The 21,957-nt window shown below is 40.8% G+C and overlaps 1 protein-coding gene across 1 annotated transcript in view; it reads left to right on the top strand.

Annotated features, from left to right (window-relative positions):
• The window catches only part of BCAS1 (brain enriched myelin associated protein 1), a 50,753-nt gene extending 30,792 nt beyond the window's left edge, over positions 1–19,961 (top strand). Inside the window, exons 9-12 of the mRNA XM_075516946.1 lie at positions 3,069–3,236; positions 9,505–9,570; positions 13,364–13,630; positions 19,050–19,961. Of these exons, the coding sequence (XP_075373061.1) occupies positions 3,069–3,236; positions 9,505–9,570; positions 13,364–13,630; positions 19,050–19,124 (576 nt within the window). The 3' untranslated portion in view covers positions 19,125–19,961. The remainder of the gene's footprint in view (positions 1–3,068; positions 3,237–9,504; positions 9,571–13,363; positions 13,631–19,049) is intronic.
• Positions 19,962–21,957: the final 1,996 nt, after the last annotated feature.

Here is a 21,957-nt window from a genome sequence, read left to right as displayed (position 1 = left end):
GACAAGTTCCTCAGCAACTTTGAGCAGGACGTTGGACTAGGCCCCCAGAGATATCTTGGAAATCACAAAATCATAAAAGAATCTTCAACATCTGTTAATTCAGTCTTACAGAGGGACATGGGTATACAAGAATGATTCCTGGAGAAAATTACAAGAAATTTATCATAACGTTTTAGATAGCAAGCCTAAGATCTCAAACAAGATAACCTGTAACTTCTGCAACAACTTTGATATGCCTAATAGTACCAAATTAAAGTAACTGCATAGGTACATTGGCTATCTAAGTTAAAAAAAAAAAAGTAAAAATAAGGTATTCTAAAACAGGATTTAAACTTTCCTAAAGCAGCCTGTGGAATCCATCAAGAAATGTACAAAGAGTCACTGGTTACTTTAAACAACTCAATCTCTCTGAATAGTTGACTATCACTTAGCTCTTTCCTTCATTTAAATAGACAGTGCGTTTCGGAGTCTGGCATCTCGCCGCAGGATGCATTTGTTATCAGCAGTGACACTAACGCCATTGCATAGACACAGCTTGAGAGACAAAACTCATTTGGGTTGCAGCTGTAACAGCGTAGCAGTAATATGATCCCAAACTGTAATCTTTGAATGATGAGCTCCCAGAAGCTAGATTGCTGCTTTATTGAGCCACTGTTTCAACTCATGCAATGAATCATTTCCTTCAAGCAAATAGATGGTGAATTGATTATATGTATGTGTGAATAGGCAGAAATATAGATTAAAATTATTATAGATTGATTATCTCAAAAATGTTCATAAATATAAATTAAATCTACAATTCCATGGGGAAGCGGGCTGTGCTGCAGTCATCTCAGGCAGCAGGGGATAAGGAATATTTATTCCCTCATCATTCTTCTCCCCCCTACCCCACCCCAAAAATGCTAGTTTCTTCCACAAAAGAGGAGTAAAGAACAAAGCAAAATCTCTCATGCTGCTGTAGAAGTCCATGGTGAGTCCCATCTTGCATGTGGGGTCCCTCCAACTCAAAGAGAATATGACAGAACTAAAAGGTAAAATACTGAGAGAAAAATGCATAAATATATTGAATGGCTTCTGTATCAAGAACTACATAAATTAGGATTTTTTTTCTTTTTTTTGGCTCAGAAAGGAGTTGGCAGAAAGGAAGATGACAGTAGCATACAGAATGACTACTGTAACATAAAAGGTGAACAGGAAAGATCAGTCGTTGCTCAAAATGAAAGCAGTAGACAGTATCACATGAAATTATTCAGTGACAAACAAAAATAAAGTGTTTTTTTTAAAAAAAAAAAGCATACTTTAGCTGTAGAATTCTTTGCCACAGGATGCTGCTTGATTTATATGAATCCAGAAATTGTTTAGCTAAATTTCTGTAGGAAAAAAAATCCATCAAGGGCTATTAACCTAAAGATGCTACATGGGGAGTTGAAGACAACTGGTGAAGTATATGAGGGCAGTAGTACTGTAAGCTGCTGCTGGAGGAGGCATCCATTTTTGCTACTCTGAGTCAGGATCTGGGGCTGCAGAGAATCTTTGGTGTTATCTTTTAAATTGTTCTCATGTTCATGTGGCTAAAATTAAGTTGGTCAAAATAACTAGGAGTATGCATTACATGTAAGTTCCTATAAGTACATGTAAAAATTGTGAAATATAAACAATTGAGACTTATTTACAGCAGTTCTTTCCTATAGTACCCACAGTATACATTTCAGCTGTAACTATGCTGGTTTTTTAAGCAGCAGCATGTGTTGAAACGCCAATACCTAGGGTAACTGCTTCCATTTGATTCAGTATTGGAGGCTGAGGGTGCAACTTCTCCTGCCTTTATAAGGTTCTGTACCTTTCTGCAATAGGCTGCAGAATGATAAAGGGCTTGCTTCAGGTCAAGTTACCTGGTTATTAGCATAATAGCTTCTTTTTATGGCAGTGGGATGGGAATCAATTAGTAGTTCTTGAGGGCACAGAAGGATGTTATTTACCAGGGCAGAAGAGTCAGCTAAGGAAATGCACGCTCAGCCTCCTGCCCAGCTGTGCCTCCACCTCCCACAGCAGAAATGTGCCTCCTGTTCACATATTCTGCTCTGCACAGGTCTTGTTCAGTTAAACACATTGAGCATTCCCAGGATAGCCTTGAGAAGGCTGTGGAATGAGACATGCAGGAGATTAATCAATAAATCTTACAGGGATCCATATTTCAGAGGAATTTACAAACTGCATGCCTCTGGTTGAAGTGCTATTATAATAGAAGGAACTTTCCAGTAATTCACAAAAGCTCAGTGGGACCCAAAGTCCTTCTATAAAGGCAATGTTGCCGAGTACCCAGCAGCTTTTCTTGAATTCAAATGAGGGTCATCACTATCAAAGGGGTTGACTGTGACCCATGGGATTAAGTGAAGCAACAGATGAGCTACTTAACTACCTTGTACCTCAAGAAGTCATTTATATCTTTGCCACTGGGAAGAGGAGCTAGTGCTGCGAATGTGACCAGCCTGAGAACGAACGCTGTGGCTGGGACACTGCACTTCTGTATTTCACTCTCTAAGGGTGCTAAACAGAGTTTTAACAATTAATAAAGTCCATGGGGTGTTTTAATTACTTAATCCTCCTCTTTCTTTTGTGTGCAAACTCCTGGGTATGATTGTTCTCATTTTTACTGGTTTTACCTGAGTGTCATCTACTCATGGTACTCATACCAGTGTAAGGGTAAGTAATTTTGTTTTAAGTTTCCTTTTTAAATCATAATCAAAGATAAATTATTGCGTTTGGGAACTGGTTCAAGAAAGAGTTTTTCTTCAGTTTAAACATGTGCTTAAAATCCCACCAGCTTATATACTTTTTTTGAATTGGGATGAATCAAATTCCTGAAGAAACCTGTACAGATACAGGGATGCTGAGAACGCTTTTGTGCCACGCTTGTTCCTGATGTACCAACTGACTGTAGTGCTGAAGCACGTTGAGTGTAACCTCTTTAAAAAAATACCCAGACCTCACTGATTAAGCCTGAATGTTTTTTCCACTTTCTCTTTTTTCCACTTTTTCCACTTCCCATTTGCCGCAAACAACCCCAGAATGCATCTGAAGAAGCAGAGATCGTAAGCAATGAAAAAGCGGACACGTCTTTAGAAGCTGTGGCTCCTGACAAAGATGAGAGTAAGAGCCAAGAAACCGCAGAAGTGAAACCCAGAAGAGAAGAAAGTAAAACCCCCAAAGCAAACCTGCGCAAGTTTTTTAAACTGGTAAGCAAGACACTCCCTCTCAAGAGCCGGGGGCGACGGGTTCACCGCGAGGCGGGCGGGGGTCGTTCTGGCACTCGTCGAAGACAGGCGGCCGTGAGAGCGCAGAGCGCAGCGGCGCCCGCTCCCCTCCCCTCCCCTCCCCTCCCCGCGCCGCGGGCCCGACCTCGCCCCGGGGCCGCCGCCGCCCCGACGAGGCCGCGCGTCCCCCGCGCATTCCGCGTTCTGCGGCGCCCTCTGGCGGCTCGGCCCGGAACAGCCCCGCGGCTCCGCGCTGCCCGCCCCGCCCCCGCCCCTTTTCCCGCGCCGCGGCGGCCCGGGGCCGTCCGAGGGGCTGGACCCAGCACCCGCGATTGCCGCCCGGGAAGCCTTCAGCGCCGCAAACCGCTTCCGCTGGGTGACGGGAGAGCGGGGCAGCTGCTCCTAGGGGGAGCCATCGACCGTTAGCATCGAACGTCCCTGCGCCGCGCCGTCGTTAAGTCCTGCGCTTGCTTCAGGGAGTCCTATTTTCAGTAGTGAAACTTTTTTTGGCAGCGTACGTAGGTTAGGTAAACTGGCACGCAAAAGGATACAATTGCTGCTTCAAAGACGTTATACGTTAGAGGGAAAGAAGGAAGGCACAAAGTAGAATCTAATCCTCCTTCCCAGAAGGCGCCTGGAGGGCAGCAGGGACGCGCTGAGGTGGTGATGTGGCTGGTACCGCCCTGGGGCTAGGCACGAAGAGCTGTCCTGGTGGATTCGTGTGCCAACAGCAGCCAGACGGTGTTCCTCAAAAGAGTCTAGAAAAGCGGCCAGGAAAATAAGCCAAGTCTAGAACTAACCCTTCTCTGATTAAAATTGTAGCGGGCCTCGAGGATTTATATAGCAATTGATCTATTTTGGCAAGGTTTGCAAATGTGTACGAACGATTTCTATTTTTAAACAATGCTGGGGTTTTTTTGGGCAGCTACATGGTGTGGGTGTCAGAGGAGCTTATATGTTAAAATGTGAACAACGGAGTTTCTTATAAGACGATGTAATAAGCGGCCCAGGTTGTCTGAATTGTCTGCTCGCAGGTACCTGCTGGTACGTACAGCTGTCAACAGTCACATTGTCAAAGGTTAAAATTTGTGAGTCGGACCCTAGAAGGTACAAGCAACGCTCCAAATCCTGATTGATGTTTTATTTCCAAAAAATTGGTGCTTCTTTTATTTTCAGTTGTTTGTTAGCCTCAGCCCAACCCATGATGGGTGCATTTGCTTTTTCTTCTTCAGAGTCACTTTACTGCATAGCGACTCTGGTATATTTGAGGATCTAAGCTTAAATTCTTAGTATCAGCCAACAATTGTGCACTCAGCATGCCTTTAATTCCAAATAACACTTTACAAAATTAGTCACTTTGGAAAAATCTCAACCTTATTCCTAAATCCAGGGGGACTTGTGGTCATCCTGCATAGAGGCTCGTCACCATGGCACACGCTAGGCGTGCAGAAGGTGACTCAGGAGCAACGCATATCAAACACTGCTGTCTGTGGCAACCATGACTTCAAATCATGTCACCCTACCAAAAAAAATAGCACCGATTAAAAAATAAAGCTGTTCCACACCCATCTTAGTCACTGTGGAAGAAAACAGAGTTGTGTTAAAAGCAGTAGATGTAACGCTGCTCTAATCAGAGCAGGGGTTTAATCCAGATTTTGGCCTAGAAAGACAGAACTAGTGGGTAGGCAAACATCTACCCATATGGGAAACAGAATTGTGTTAACTGTGTAACTGGTTTTGCAGCTTTTGGAAACCTTTAGTATTCATCTGCTCTACTTTTGGCTATTGATTTCCAAACAGATTGTGGATTATTTTAATGTGTTTATTGTCCTTGAAGTACGTCCTAGGCTGTTTCCTCTGAATAACTTTTGGATTACTGGATCACTGCCACGCTGTTGCGCACAATTGGAGCTATGTAGCTGCCCTACAGCTTTGTGCCAACTGGTCAATCAGTATTTCTGATTCCTAAGGCAGACGGAAGGATTTTAAGCCACTGCTAAACTAGCTTCTGTAAAGCTTTTGAACTAGTGGTGAGTGCTAAAAATGCATGAAATGTTTAAGACTCCAACACAGGCTTGATTTTCTCGCAAGGAAAAGTGGGGGAAGCTCCAGTGCTGTGGGGCTGAGAGCTGAGTACTGTAGAGATGTCTAATAGGGCTCTCTTGCTCAGAATAGCTATACTGGCAGACTGTACTGGAAGGTACAATTTCTACTTAGAAAAGGTCCATTTCCACCGTAGTTTTCTCTTGAGGTCTGGCGACCCTACAGTAACAGCTATAAAGTGGAGGAATTCCCGAGCCAGAGGTGCAATAGCTAGCTCACGTCCTGGTAGCAGCGTAATCCTGGCACCGTGGAGCTCAGAGCAGAGCAATTTGCACATTTTGGGGGGCTCATTTGCAGCCTCCCTAGTCCTCGTGCTAAAGTCATGAGTCTGCTGTTCATACTAATGCTTGTTGATTTAAAACTAACTCAGACATATGAGACTTTACACTGCAGCTCTAGCCACAGCATGAATGTACATTTGAGGAGCACAGCAAAGGGCCTGACATCAGACCATGCCCTTGTGCTTTCTCCCTGTGTGAGGAACTCAATCCTTAGCAGCTCTTACCTGAAGAACTGGGGATAAAATGATGTCTTCACGTGGTTGCATCTGTTCAACCTCTTTCACTTGCAAATCTGGACAAACCTCAGCCAATGCCTAAATGTACCTTGTGGTGTTCCACCTCCCACAGGTGACACTGGGGCAGGAGGCTCCTGGAGGTGTGGGAAATGCCTTGAAGTGGCATCAGAGCATGTACAGACCATGCCATCCATGTGATGCAGGTTCACTGACTCATCCGGCAGGTCCTCTTGGAGCACTCCTCCTGCCTTGCTGCAGATGGAGCAAGCCATGAATTCTTATAAGATAGGATCTTAACAAGCACAGGTACTTACGGTCCCTGAAACAAACCATGCTTGTCAATGGGAAGGAATGTGGCAGGACTTCCTCGATAAAACCTAGGCTCCTGTTTACTGATATACTTTATTTTTTGGTCTCTGTTCTGGCAATGGATGGATTGTTGCTCTGGCTGCTGAAAGAGATTGATTTCTAATTTTACATTAATGTGATTTTCTACTGGGTTTCTCTTCTGCCTGTAGAAGATGATCCCAAGGTATGCTGATAACATCCACAGTTATGTTACACAGGTCAACCACCCAGGTGCCTAAGAAAAGGTAGCTTATCTTCTTAGGAGTCGAGACTGGGACTCAGAAATTAAGCTTAATTCTACTTCAGTCTATCCTGAGTCTCAGAGATGCAACTCCGTTATTCTCCACGTGCCTCAGTTTTGACATATTCTGCCCACAGAGCACAAGCACAAGGCTGACAGCAAGTAGACATTTAGATCCATAGCACTATAGGTACCACTGCTGACACAAGGATAGCCATTGCGAGAACTAGGAGTAATTTACTCTGGAAAGGCAGCGTGTATCTCGAAGACTGCCTGCTGACTTGCTCAGTACAGATGTCCCTTCTTATTTGTGATGAATTGTTTGCAATTGCAAAGGTCACAAAAGTCATTGCTGTGGTTTAAATGGGAGAGGGTTAACTAATGCTATAAAAGCTATTGGGAAATTACAGAAAGATATAAAGTATTAGTTTAAAGCCCTGTGATTCAATAAGAGATGAAGAAATACCACTGGTCTTTTATCTAAGCCACACCCACATGACTGTGAAATCCTGTGCTTCCAGTTGAAAGTCACTCATGCCCCATTAATCAAAATCAAATAGCCATCTTATTATATATATTTACAGGGTAGGGATACCTCAGACCCAACGCAGATGTCTTGACAGAAATGGCTCCGCCTGAGCTAGTCACCCCAGGTCTCCTTTAAAGGCACTGAGTAGAGGTGAGCAGGTCTGAGAGCCCTTAGGATCTAGGACATGTCAGATGATGTAAGCCCTGAAAGTTCCTGCTTTTCTCCATAGAATATAAACAGATGCAAAGCTAGGTAAGATAAATTCTTTCAAAATGTCTGTTTTGAGATATTTTGCGGCGATAAGAAGCATGTAAAATGTGGGGGTTTTTTTAATCAGGATGAGCAGAATTACCAACTGTAAACCAAGGCTGTAGCCCTTGTCCTCAACCGTGAATTTGAATGGCAGCACGGTTGGTCTGAGATAGCGTTGAGTATGGTCTCTGCAAATAAAATGTCCTATTTCTGGATTAATGATATTGCTCCCAAGGAGAATATATCTTTCTGGAATAACAAAAAAGATTATTTCCAAATTGTCTGCAGTGTCTGTGCTGGCCTGCTTCCCCACATAAACAAACTTTTACATAATAAAATGGAATCAATGGAATCAATCATAATAAAATGGCATTTGGAATCAAGAATAACTATTTTATGTTGTCTCACCTTAATTTTCCTTCATTATTCATGCAAATGCAGCAAGTCTATTGCCTGTCCCCACCCTCCTCCATTTAAAGATATGCTGATCCACCCTTATCACCACAGAAAGCAGAAAACCCTTTCGGGAAGCTTTCAGCAGCAGCAATCCTAAATGACCAAAGGCAAGGAGAAGAGGTCAGCAGTGCTCTAGAGGGAAACCCTTGTGATCATTACATATATGTTTCACTGAAGGCAAGAGGGAACTTTGTCTAGGCAAAGACCTCAAGGTCTTTACTCTGTTATTTATGTTCTGGTTAAAAAAAAAAAAGAAAAAAAAAAGATGGATTACTAAAGGTTGGTTAAACCAGGGTTTTTTCTTTTTTTCTGTTTTTTTTAGGGGGAAAAGGTAACAAAGTGGTTGCTGTTATAGCATAAACTCTTTTTTTCTGAAGGCATTTAAAGACTTACTGGAATAGAAATGCAAACTAGATCTTATCGCAATACATCTTCGTACACTCTGGACTGAGTTTCTATCCTGTAATGTTAAGACAGACCACACTGTGCTTCCTCCCCTCCATTTCTGCAACCTCTTACACAGATAAGAGTCACGAGCATAAACATGCAAGAGACTGAGCAGTGGCATGTTACAGAAAGAGAATTTTTCCCACAATTTGTGACAAGTAATGAATTGTCATGGAGTGGTTTAGTTTTCTATCATGCTGCTACCTATTGATTTTCTGCGGTTTTATAGGAAAATTGGAGACTGAAATATGTCCTTGCAATAACACCATGTATAGGATCAAGCTGATACCGTTGTGCTTCAAGTAACAAATCTACAAGCTGCAGAAAACCACAAATCCGCCTGATCTATCTTTAGAACAAAAGTCACATCCTTTCATTGTTTTCATCGAACTTATGCAATGAAAAATGACATTTAAATTTGGGCACTTTGAAATTCTGGAGTTTATTTTATGCTTTACTGCTAAGCTCTGTGGCTTATATGGTACTCAGGAGAATACCACGTTGAACCCTCTAACACGCTTTTTAATTAAATATGTACATACTATTGCTTTTGTTTCTTTTATATTACTAATTATAACTAAACCTTAATCTAATTGTCACAAATCTTGTAATTTTTTTTCATTGAGCTCGTTTTGTCAAACAGGTTTTTCTCATTTTTAAATCTCGATAGAAACAGGGGACCATACCTGAAAAACATATTTCAGAGTCAAGGTTTGTTCTGAATGACCTGCCAGTGCCGCAGCCTCAGGGTCTGCTCCGATTGTCCTGGCTGGGAAGAGTAACCGCACCAAGAAGGGCCGTTACTTAGACGTCTATAGAGAGGAGGCATACACCGGAAAGCAAAAATTGTGAAAAATGGATGCTGATGATAAAATATAAAAATATATCCATAAAGCTGAGTGGGTTTTAATTATTCACGGGATATGCACTTAGTATGATTGTTAAATAGAAAGGAAGTCCCCCTAGATCTTATGAGACAGATTTGTCTCTGAAAAGCAAGCAAAAGCTCTTTGCTGGAAGCCTACAGTGGCAGGGCTGAGAGCACTGTCTTGTTCACTGGCTGGATGTGATCTCTGGTCCACTGCGACCTCATTCATATTTCTCAGGCCTTAATGGGAAAATTGACTTGCAAAAGGCAATCGTTTCACGTAGAAAAGAACTAGCAAAAATCTGCCTTGGAGTTGTGGGTATTTCAAAAATGTTGGTAGAGTTTCTGAAACGTCTGGTTTTGTTTTAGTGTTGTAAAGAGTATCTTTAAATCAAACCTTGCATTTTTTGATTCATGTGTGTTTTTATATTGAATTAATGCCTCAAACAGGAACCCAGTTAGAAGTCCCATAATCCTTTGTTATTTTAGTCAGTCAAGGGTGATGGAGGGACAACCAGTTCAGAAGAGGTAAATGGCCCAAGCCCCAGTCACCAAGTAAGTGCCTGGATTCTTTCATCTTTTGGTGATGGGTTGTTGTCACCTACTTCCATACAACTCTAGCTTTTGAAATGTAAAAATCACTGAAAGAAACCTGCTACTTGCTCACTGAGCTTCATATGTTCACATATTTCTTATCTATTTTACCTATTCATACTATTAAACAAGATTTTAAAGGATTACTATTAGATTTTTAAAAATGCTTTTTTCCAGGTGTGTTCCTTTTCTTAAAATAATTAGTGTTTTTATGTTCAATTTTATTCCTATCTCTCTTGCTATTATTTTACTTTCTGCATGTACCTTGGCTTAGGCAGTGAAACTAAATACACACAGCTAGAATAATTTTTACTTTGTTGATTTACTTGTCTGCTGAGGAAAGGATCATTGAGGTGGAAACTCTACAGAAGAGAAATTAAAGTGAGAATGAAAACCATCCACTGCAATTTGACAAAAGCCGTGAAAATATTTTTTCTTATTCTGTTTTTGTTCCTTTCATTCTATGTTCATAAAAGCTAAACCAAAACTTTGGATGTGACCTTTACATTATATTCTTTATGGCTTTAAAAATGCTTCAGAAAAATCACATTTTCATTAGAAATACAAATACCGTTACCTTTTCGGAGAGTCAAACCCTCATCTGTTGCAAGACAAGATATCCAGAATAATTACATTCCGTAACGAGAGATAAAACACAGGTTCTATGTATAGACATAGGGTTTCCTTTAACCTGAGAGCAAAACTGAAGTTGTATTGAAAACTGATCTTTCAGAACTTCCTTTTTTATTTCCTTTTTTAATTAATAGTAAAATTATTTTCTCGCTCTTCCTGTTTTCATGATGTCCTATGATACTAAGGCTAATCTTTATAAATTATTTCTCTAAAAGCATCCCAAATACAGAAGGTCTTGTCTTGTGGCATTTATTCCTTATTCCATACAGCAGCTTTGTGAAATGGTCCGGGTAAGTGAGTAAAAGTTACAGTCCTGGATCTACTTTACATTATTTTAATTAGTAGCCACTTTCCTTCCATTTTTTTAAACCAACTTATTAGTCTTCCTTCTTCTCTCGCTTGCACTAGTGTAAATTAGCACAGTTTTATTACACAGAAGAGCTCAAGGAAGACTGTATCTGCTGTTGACTTTTTCCTTTTTTAGAATTTCTGTGAAATGATCTCCTTAAATTATGCTATCGCATCTCTGGAATGCTGTGATTCTTCGCTTTTGATCACTGCCATTCTGTATGCTACAGATATGCATTACAACATTGATCCAAATTGATCCATTGATCCATTGGAAATTTAGGGGATCTGCCTTTTGCGCTTAAAAAGCAGCCTTGGATTAAGGTCTCCTGTAACATGATGGGGAAAAATACTATCCTGTTAATTTTTTTTTTTTTCAGTGGCACTGTTAACATTGAGAGAGTAGAAGCAATCTGTCAGGTGCAGATCACCCTTTACAATAAGAAACATTAACATGTTTCATTATTCATAAGCTTCACTTTGTATTTCCTGAGCTGCTCCCATCAATATAAAATATGCCAATTTCCTGCCTTTCAAGGTTAATATGAAACACCTCAAAGAGATTATCTGATTGGAATTTTTTTTCTTATTTTGCCTGGAAAATGTATTATGAATATTTTTTTTAAAGTGTTTTGTTTGACTAACATCAAAGGCCCCAGCCTGCTCACAGAAATAGTCCTGTTGCATCCAGTTCGGATTTGGCTGCAATACTGTGACTATGAGGCACCTACACAATCAAACGTGTGGTGAGGAAGACTCGACTCTATTTTTACACCCGCAGAATAAACACACAGATTTCACAGAGTGTTAATAAAGGCTAGAAGTTATTCTGGCACCTTTTAACTCGGACGTATCCAGTCTCATAGCTGTGTTTTGGGTGCCGTGGTTATTTTTGAATTGAATGTGCACATTTGCAATTGTACCAAAGAGAAAGATTTCAAGAGCGAGCTAAGGCAAATAAGAGTAAGAAGGATCTTGTCAAACTAACCAATGGGTTCAGCAACTGAGAGCTTCCCATCTGATAGTTAAAATGAGTCAGAAAGAAAGAGACAGAATTAAGCTGGGGTTTCTGAAGTTCTGTTCGTCCTTGCGCTGGGAGAGCTCCTGCATCCCTTGGGCACTCAGAAGTGCATCCAAGCAGGTCTCTCTCCTCAAGCGAGGTCAACAAGATGCAGGCAGTGTGTGGTGTCTGTGCAGCCCCAGACGACAGTTCTCCTGTACTCTGAGGTTATTGAATTTGCTTTAATAAACTATTGACACTCAGATGGTGCCTGCCGGTGGTGTATGGGGCCGCTGATCACCTGCATCTCCAGATTTCATGTGCTGTCTTCCCGTATCTCCTGCAGAACTAGAGCAAAGACTAGCTTCATGACTGTATTTTTTAAGTCTAAAAGCAGACAAGTCTAGGTGTAAGCAAAGATATACCCATGTATGTCTGTCCTTTGGAAAAGGATCTAATTAAATACAAGCACATATTTTGTTGAGGACTTAAGCTAACTGGTCAAGACTGAATGTATTAAATGGTTGCAGGTTCTATAATTTAAATGTGGGGTTTTTTAAGGTTAGGTGGGGAAGAAAGGTGAATCAAGTGAAAAAGGCCAGTGGTAGTATTGCCACCCCCTCTCATTCTTGTTTCCCCAAAATTATGGTGGCTTGAGGTTTTTTTTTAAATAGATATGAGAGCTGTATTTGCATTCTGTTTCTCTAGAGTTTCTGCTTTCAGGTTTTTCTCTGACATCATGATGTCTAAAAATGTATTTGTTTTTAATGAAAGCTAAGCTTGTCATGTTAAGTGTATAACCCTAGGCCTTTAGAAGAACACCAAATATTTCAAGACTAATGGTAAAATCCCCAAAGTTGGAAAAATTACACAGCATTAAGCTCTGGGCTGTGCCCTGAGGGCAGATGTAAGATTTCCAGCTTTTCAACATGGCAAATTTGTGTGCTATTTTATTATTATGTTAATAAATAAGGCAATATTTTTTGCATAAGAAAAAAGAAAATCCCATTTGCAAACAGATCTCCTAGCAAAACCATCTCTAGTCATTTGCTACTCTGCAAACAGTGACAGTTTCATTGTGTTATCCTTTGTTTGCCAGATCTGATTTTTCTCCTGTGAACTTCAAACATATCCCGTACTTCTCTGAGTTTCAGAATCTTTTCCTTTGCTATAAATAGGTGGTCTGCCATTGTGTTTGTCTTTGGAATATTGCTATCTCTTCCTTCGCACTTGTATGTGAGATTTTCTATGATGCTGTGGCCTTCTATAGCCAAACCCTATGTTACTAATATTTTGGGGGAATGTTGCAGTTTTATAGCAGAGTTGTTTTTATCCTTTGCTTTATGGTGTCTTTTACTTCTTTTCTCTCCCAAATCTTTCCCTCGCACTTTTTGGGTGCTTTCACAGCCTGGGATGCAAAAGCTGGGGGAGTCTCAGTTGGCAGTGCATGCTTGGGGCTCTGCATCTTTCTATGCATGTCCTCTGCCTCCTAAAACAGCTTCAGCATAGACATATATGTAAATAAAGCAAGTCTATGCCGGGATGGTTTGATCTTGCAGTCTTTGCTCGTGTAAGTAATTCTGTCGGCTCCCTGGGAGTCCTTCCCTAAGTCAAGGCTGCAGGAGTTCATCCCAAACTCTGTAAATGAAAACCTGTTGGACAGCAGGATTTCTCCCTGCCAGGTGGCCTTTCATTTTTTAATATATTTATGGATCGCCTTCCAAAATGTTTACATTTCACACTAAAAATAACCATTGTTTGAAACTGCTTTAGACATTAAACTCCACAGAGAGGCCAGTTGCCCCAGCTGAAAGTGAACCTGTGGGCCAAAAGAGCAAAGAGAGTTCAAAAGACAAGAAGTCTACAGTGGAGCTGAGCAAGCAGAAAGGCAGCAAACAGGAAACCAGGGAGCAGCCAGACTCCAGGGAGCAGCAAGCAGCCGAGACCGACTCCATCCAGAACGGAGGAGATGCTTCAAAGGAACCCTCCTTCAAGAAGACAGAGAAGAGGCAGTCACTTGGAGGGTTTTTTAAGGGCCTTGTACGTTGACTTAATCTTACCTTTTTAGTCATTTTTCACCTGATTTAAGCACCCAGCCTGCAAGCTGTTAAGCATGTGAGATTTGTGCTCGGATGGAGTGCAACTTCACAAGCAGCTTGCAGGACTAAGGCCAAACAACAGCAAGTTTTTGGGCAAAGGTGAGAAAACTTGGGCCTCAGGGTACTGATTCACAGGCAGGTCCGGTTTACTATGGGAGAGCTATAATTGTTCCCACACCCCTGTTTTAGAGGTTCATGCCTTGGCTACGGGGATGACTCAACTGCTCTGTAGCAGGTACTGAACCACCTACAAATTACAGCGTGTTTATTAAGGAAAAGTGGAGGTGGTGCTGGTTTACCAGAGTAACCTGCCTGCCATGATGGTGGTTCAGCTGCTGCTTCAGAGCAGCTGGGACATCCCTGCAAGGAAAAAATCAAGGGAGATCACTGGGTTGTCTGGTTCCCACTGGGTTGGTGGGAACCAGACAACCATAGTGGTCACAAGATAAGCTCCTCGTGTTAGCAATCAGCTATAGACTAGTTAAAGCACACAAAAAAATACACGTGGTATTTTTTTTCCTGCTTTTTTTACTAAATCTAACCATAAATTTGCTATGCCCCCTTCACTGAAATCTGAAACGTAGAAATGAAAGAATTCAGCATACGAAATATCTGAGTTTCTGTAAGGCTTGGTGTTATTGATGCAGCTAGGGGTTCCTCGGAGCATTAAATAAATGTGAACTTTTTTTTCCCCTTGTCCATATTCAGGGGCCAATGTAGAAACAAAAGCACAAGTTAGACCTGGGACTGTCTCTCAAGCCTTGGCAAGAGGGCAGATTTCCATTGCTTTTTATAGATCAATTGGAAGGGTGCAGTTTGCTCCTTTTTCATCACACTGTCACAACAGCAATGAATCCACAGAGCTATGGGGTCATTTTTAACATCTTTTGGAAAACCTGTGTGTAAACTGAGCTTCATCACAAATTTCAAGTGATGCAAAGAACATAAACAGATTTAACTGTTACCTGCAATGATTCCTAGTGAATCTGGCTCCCAGGAGAGAAATACAGCTTTTTTTCCTCCCTCCTTACCTTACTTCTAAGGCTGTCAGGAAAGAGAGCGAGCTAGGCAATCTCCAGGTGTGAAAGAAGAGAAGTCAAGCAATATAGATTGAAATGGTAATGCAGATTTGAAAATTAGCCCTGTTAGGACACCGGGTTATAAAGTTAGGCTGCCATGCAGACCAGTATGACTCATTCAGAGGCAGATGTTTTTCCACATCATAAGAAGTGTTTAATTTGCACGCATTTCACGGAATTACTATGTATCCTACAGAGGGTGATTTGCATTACCAAAATAATTACATATTAGAAGGGGAATTAAGAACAAAAGAAAAATAACTTTCTGCAGTGTTGATTAGCAACAGTTCAGCCACTTCTGCTTTGTGTTTCACCCCATTGTTCGGGGGCAGAATCCTGGTCCACCATGAACCTGTTGGATTTTCCTGTAGTTTCAATGGAGCAAGGAAGTCCTGGAGCTCACCTGGAGTAACTACCAACTTGCATTGGTTTCCACTCATCTTGACTCCCAGTAAAGTCAAGAGGAGAAATCTTTTTGCTTGGCGCAATGTGAAAAAGCCAGGGTATTGTTTTATATGTGTCTGTGAATTATACTAGCTGATTGACGTTATCAAATACATGCATGCTCATGTGCACTTTTCTTTCCTCACCTGCTTTGCCTCTAAATTCTGTATGAACTTTCTGTTGTGCACAACATCGGTGCATGTGTGTAACGCCTGATCCACGCTCACAAGCAGGGTGTGTAGGTGTCGTATCCTGCTCTGGGTATTGGCAGCCTCCCCCCAGCCGTGGAATCAGGAGTGCTGCTACTTAAACTGCTTAGCTGACGGTAACAGATCTCTTGCGTCAACTGGAGGGGAGGAAGACAGCCACGTTTTTTCTGGCATAGGTTATCTAGAAATGGGGCAAATGTTAACTACTTCTATTATTTCTGGAGATAATTGAGATTTGTTTTTCTGGTCTAGAGATTTGTTGAACTTAAGCACTGACTTCTTTGTCAAAAATCTCACTGTAGCCACTGTGTGAGAAAGGGTTCGTCTGTTGACAATTGCACTTTATTTTGTATGGTGTCATTCATCCAAGCTGTATCCAGAAATGTTTCACAGAGTTTAACAATAGATACAAATTTAGAATTATTCCAGAAAGGGAGATACAAGGAAGTACGAGCTAGCGAGGAAACACACTTTCAAGTGCAAGTTCATGAAAGAAACAGAGAGGGGCAGGAAAGGTGTCTCTGATGCTAAGGGCAAGAAAAAGCTTTTTGATCAAGACAGGAGACTGTGAAGAGGTAAAAAGACCATTTGAGGAAAAAAATGCAGACTAAAGATAGAGGAAGTAGAGATGTTCTGTGAGATATTTTTGCTTGCTCGAGTAGTCTGCCAGAGTCCCTTATCTTCTGTTGCAATTACAGAGGCCAATGGTATTCCTACAGCTTCCCTCTCCCGTTAACAAATGATGGCACTTAAAAAAAAAAAAGTGAAGCTTTTGATAAGAGTATAGCTGATTTGGTCAGTTTATTGTGCTTTTGAACTGGGAGGGGAAAAAAACCAAACCCACAACAATGAGATCTGTGCATGGAAAATATCTCACAGAAAATGACTACCTCTTTTTGAATATCCCCAAGAAAATTACCCACACCTAAGAAACCTAGTTCTGCAATGCTTCTAAAAATAATCTACACATCTCCTAGGTGGTCATACTAAGTCCCAGGAAGGTGTAATGATTAATCTAAAAGTATTAGATCACACACAAACCAATTCCAGAATTTCCCTTTCAAGATACCAGCTTAAATATCTGGTAACAACTCAGCAGAAATATTAAGCTTTATGCTGATAAAATGGAAGCAGGAGATGTTTAAGAGGGGATCCAGAAGGCCTTACTTGCTCATGTAATCTGTGCCCACCAAGCTCCTCCTAAATTCTGGTGAGCTATTTCAATAGCAGCTATTTTAACACCACTCTCTCCTGAATCCATCGATTCCTCTGGGAAAGGGCACAGAGTAAGAGGATGTCATAGTGCAGGAATGCAGCTGATGAGAACACTTCAGTTCAAGCATCTGCTCCCAGTTGGGCTAACAAATACTGAAACTTTTGATAGAAATGGAGCCACTTATGCAAGCAAACAGTGTTATGGCCTGGCTGCGTGGTTTTAGCACAGACGATAAGGTCCAGTGGCTGTTCCTATGGTAAAAGAGATTAATTTATAAGCTATATAAAATACAAAGGTATTTAGTGAGTCTTAGAAAGATTAGATTAGAAAAAAAAAACCAGAAGATTAATGACATTGTTTTCTGAGCTGGAATAACTCATACTGCAGTTGTCAGAAGCTGGGAGTGCTTAGCATGCGGAAACTATTCTGATCAGAGTATCTGGTATACTGACACAAACTTCTCCTGAGCACAAGCTGGAAAAAAAATATGCTCCAATACCATGACATTCCTGTGTACGCACTTTAAAGTGCTCTGCCCAAAATAATATGTTCCAGCTTAGCTGTCACAAGTGCAGGCAACTTCCACCGCACTGAAAGGGGTTATGCAAAGTAACTGAGAGCAAGACGTGAGCCAGTGGTACCTGTGCTTCTGAATCTGAGGGCAGAGCTGGAATTTGTCCGTTAAAAGGGCAGGAACAAAGTACTTTATTTCAGACTGGGCTTGGAAATTCCAGTTTAACAAGAATCATCAGCCAGGCTCCCTCGAAGCTTCCTGCTTTAATCAGCAACCACCTTGAAAATGGGTGCAGCAGGGAGAGTGTAGTGTAAGCAAATAACACGACACTTCTGCAAATGTGCTAAATGAGTCAAAATGGGGATTATCTCAAATGAGCTCCCCCTCCTCTACTCCTCCCTCCACCCATTTATAGGAAGAATGGCAGATAGTATTACCTTGTTTCCTAGATCAGTCTAGAAATGGCTTAGTATCTTCATGCATCAGACAGGAACAGCTACAGGTGACGGACTCCATTACTCTTGTAATGTGGGAAATCTTTTAACTGATGTGTAAGTTTTTAGTGTTGCTGGATAAATTTGGAATGACTAGCTCATTTGGTATTGTTTGATGGATATTAGAACCTATTACATTTTTTTATGTCTTTCATTTGCTGCCACATATAAGTGGCCAAAAAAATGTATTCTGTTCTAGAACGTCCTCCAAATTCAACATTGGTGTAAAGCAGAAGCAACCCATTGCAGCCAGTTGAGCTGCACAAGATTACAGTTAGTTTAAGACAGGGGATTCTTTTAGTCCATTGTGATTTTTGGCTGCTCTTTTTTATACTTAGATCTTCAGAGGTGAAAAGTTAAAAGAGTATCAGCGAGGTGGAGTCTAATCAGTATAAAAAACCCACTGTTTTTACTTCCCTGAAAGGGATGAGGAACTTGAGATCTTTCACTCTCCTGGTCTGACACAGAACAGTCTTATGGTGGTGATGAGTAAGGTTTCCAGTGTGAAACATACTGTGTGAAAGGACAATTCGCATATGATTTTGCACGGTTCCTATTGCAGGGAAAGCACATAGCAGTCACCTTTAGCTTTGCCATCCTGTTTTTCTGTTCAGCATGTAACGGCTTAGGCATCTGGCTACAAACGGGATTGGCATCCTACGCAATGTTAACAGTGACCTCTGAAACGGCGTTTGTGGATCCATTTGGCTGTTATGTTCTGAAGTTTCGATGACTTCAAGGCCCGTAAAATCAGGTCAAGGCATCTTAAATTAAAGCCAAGTTTTTATCTATTACTGGTCAAAAATTTAGTTGGTATAGCTAGATCTATACATTTCCTTCATCTAAACTGGATTAGTGTCTTGAACTGGTTCCAAAACCATAATTATTTTTGTAGTGTAAAAAAGCTTTATCACTCTAACATTTTCAAATACCCGTCATGCATAAAAGTATTTAATGTTCCTTTAACTTAGAGCAGACCAAGGCTGGCTATAATACACTATTAATCATGCTTGAAGGACTCTTAGCATGGTTTCAGTGAACCGTTTAGGCCAGGGAAATTTTAGAGAAAGTTATGCCAAAACTACAATACTACAAGTACACAGCAACATGTCTCTGTATGTTAGTCTGGTTTCTAAAGGCAATTGCTTTCCATGCTGACTGGGAAAATTATATTAAAATAACCAACTCATTTAGGCAAAGTCGCAAGCAGTAGCTTTCTGGGGTTGTCATGATACAGACGGTGCTCGTACACCTACGCATATTAAATAAAGGGCAAATTAAGAAAAGCAGAGAGGTGAAATGAGCAGAAAATACCTGCTAGCAAAACTCTAACACATAATTCCAGACTTAACTGTTCTGAAATATTTGAAAATTTTTATAAATTTCTATATCTTACTCCACCAGGGCTCCAAAAGGATGTCTGATGCGGAAGTGCAAACAGATCCAGTGTCTATCCTACCTGCTGGGAAATCCAAGTAATGAATACGCGTGGCTGCTGAAGGATCAGCAGCTCTCTGTAAGCTCCCTTGCAGTAGAGATGAGTCATTATTTTCCTTTACAAGGCTGTCATCGAATGCCTGAGGCTAAAGCAAACATTGGTGTATCATTTAAGGTATATTATTTACAGGGTTTGTTCACTAAATGTTAGAAGGCAACTCTAAAGATCATCAAGCAATGCGCTGTATATTTAAAGAAAGGTCATGTGGATGATTTTAAGTCTATAGAGGGTAGAGTATGTAAGGTAAGAAAGTGGCAGTGAATTAAATAAATGGCAGAAAAAAATGCATGTGACAAAGGAATGCAGTTTGTGCAGCAAGGCATGAGCAACAAATCCTCAGCTTTAGAGAGCTTTAAAGCAGCCAGGAAAAAAAAAAAAATCTCCTTTGATAAATGTTATACTTAAATGTAAAAACAACCAAGTCACCTTTTGTGGTTTTCAATAGAGCTGAAATTAGCAAGAAGTCTGCAGTATAATAGAATCAGTGGTTATAAAGTTATGCTTCATATTGGTTATTAATGTAAATTAAAACGCTAAAATGCAAAGGCTTTACATGATTGAGACGACTTCTCTCTTGTCTTGGTGAGGTGGGATAACAAATTAAAAAGTATTTAAGGTTCTAATAGGAACACAAGGGGGCACCCGCGTCCCCACCGTAGTCCTAACTCCAACTCTGTACCTACAATCCTGTTATTAATGGTTTGCAGATGATAGGAAACTTAGTTGTTTCAGCAGATATTTGTTTATATCCATACTTGTAATTAATCCTAATAAAAACCAAAATCAAGGCTGTCCTGGCACCTCCCTGCTTCACAAGACTCCTGTAACAACTGTAGTTAATAAATTTTACAGAAAATTAAGCTTCCTGTGGTTTATTCAACCCTGGGCTAACCTGGACGGGGAACCGTGGGCCTGACACTTTAATCCACACTGGCATCTGAATGATACGGTACTGTATATTTTGACCTCCTTATGATTAAATAAACGAATACTTATCCTTTCAAAAAAATCACTTGCTGCTTTAATCTTAAAACAAAGTTTGTTATTTACATCCCTGTTTTCTGATGATTGATGTGACATTAAGGCATAAATCAACACACAAAAACCCTGCCTGTGGAGTGAATAGCTGTCATTCTTTCTTTCTTTGAGTAAAGATTATAACTGGAAATCAAGTGAGAATTCTGTAAAATCTGTAGAATTACATTTCTACCTAGTCACAGAAGACAGAGGTAAAAGAGCCTTGTTTCTCCATGTGAGCCATTGTAGGTAGGTGGTATTTTTGCACTGGCCTCTGCAAACCTGTGGACTTGCAGCGGACGACCAAAACTTGCCGCTGATTCTATGCGCAGAGAGCACAGACAAAAGGTCCTTTAGTTATAATAGTACTTTCTGTTCTCCTCCCTAGCACAAAGGGCCTTTGATGCCATATAAAGTGATATCAATCAAGGCTGCTTACAGATTTCAAACCTGGTTTGTAACGACCTACTTCTACATCTGTGTAGGACCAGTGACTTCTGTGCATCCCCATTTATGGTAGCATGAGAGAAGAATTGGGCTTGTTATATCCAGCTTTGCTCCAGAAAAAAGTCTTAGGCTTTGTCTACACTACAAGACTATACAGCTTTAATTAAATCAATGCATATAAAGCTACATACAGTGAGACAACCACCATGGTTACATGCTGGTATGAAAGTGCCAGATGTCAGCATAGTGAGTGTTATCAGAAAAGAGGAGTAAGCTATCATGCTATTTGCTGACTTCATACTGCTGTAATTGCCTCTGTATTAGAATAGTATTTAAGCAATTTTCGAACAAAAATATGCTTTGGCTAATTAATTATATTATCAACTGTATAGATATATTATTATATTATAGACACTGTAGATATTAATATTATATTATGGATAGATCAGGCCTTCTGTGGAAGAGAACAACTCGTTCCTTAGTCCGTGCTTTAGGAGCAAGTCTGCATTGATTGAATTCTGTATTCCCAAGGCAATTAGGACTGCTGACCACGTGATTTGACCATAACACTTGGCAATGGGGCTAATTTCAGGAATCAGGAAATCCTCTTGGCAGAAAAACAAGAAAAACAGTAAGTTTGGCTGTGGATGCCCCTTATGCCACTGAGCTATTATTGCAGATGAAATAACGGTTAGTGCTGGCACCGCCTCCCACGTAGAAACTCCCCATTTTGTTTGATTCCTCTCTGATAACAGGAACAACACAAGCTTTGAAGAAGCAAGTCAGCCTTCTCATAAAGCAGCAACACATGGAGCCCCAAGAGGAAGAAAGGTTTTAGGAGATGCATCCACAGTTAAGTTGAGCTTCCGCATTCCACATGCCATATAAGAAACATAAAAGTACAGCTTTTATGTTCAGGCCCGGTAGAGCTTAACAAGTCATTTGGAAATCAAAGCTTTGGAAGAGGCTGCATCCAAGACAAAGGAAAAGAGCAGCCAAAGCAATACATTGCATTTAGACTCTGTTGTCAACAAATAAGCTCCGGTTTTATGCATAGGATCTTTGGAGGGGAACTGAAGCAGATCAGACTGCTTCAAGAGTCTTAAGGTGTGTTTCATGCAGGCGTTTTGGAAGAATTTTAAGAAGCTAATGCAATCTCATAAATATAAAAATCACAGGCAATGGATTAGAATTGCTGCTTTTTGTGTAAGAAATGTTTCCCTCCAACAGACAGATGTTTATTCCCCCTGCTCTGTAAAAGAGCACGTTCCTGGGTGAGGTCCAGGGCTCTGCCATACATGTCCCGCTGCCTCCAGGATGAGCCCTCAGGGAGCCAAGCTCGCCATCGAA

Source organism: Mycteria americana, chromosome 14 (assembly GCF_035582795.1).
Source record: "Mycteria americana isolate JAX WOST 10 ecotype Jacksonville Zoo and Gardens chromosome 14, USCA_MyAme_1.0, whole genome shotgun sequence".
Lineage (NCBI taxonomy): Eukaryota > Metazoa > Chordata > Aves > Ciconiiformes > Ciconiidae > Mycteria > Mycteria americana.
Note: the sequence above shows the minus strand (reverse complement) of the source record. Positions and strands in the feature narration are given on the sequence as shown.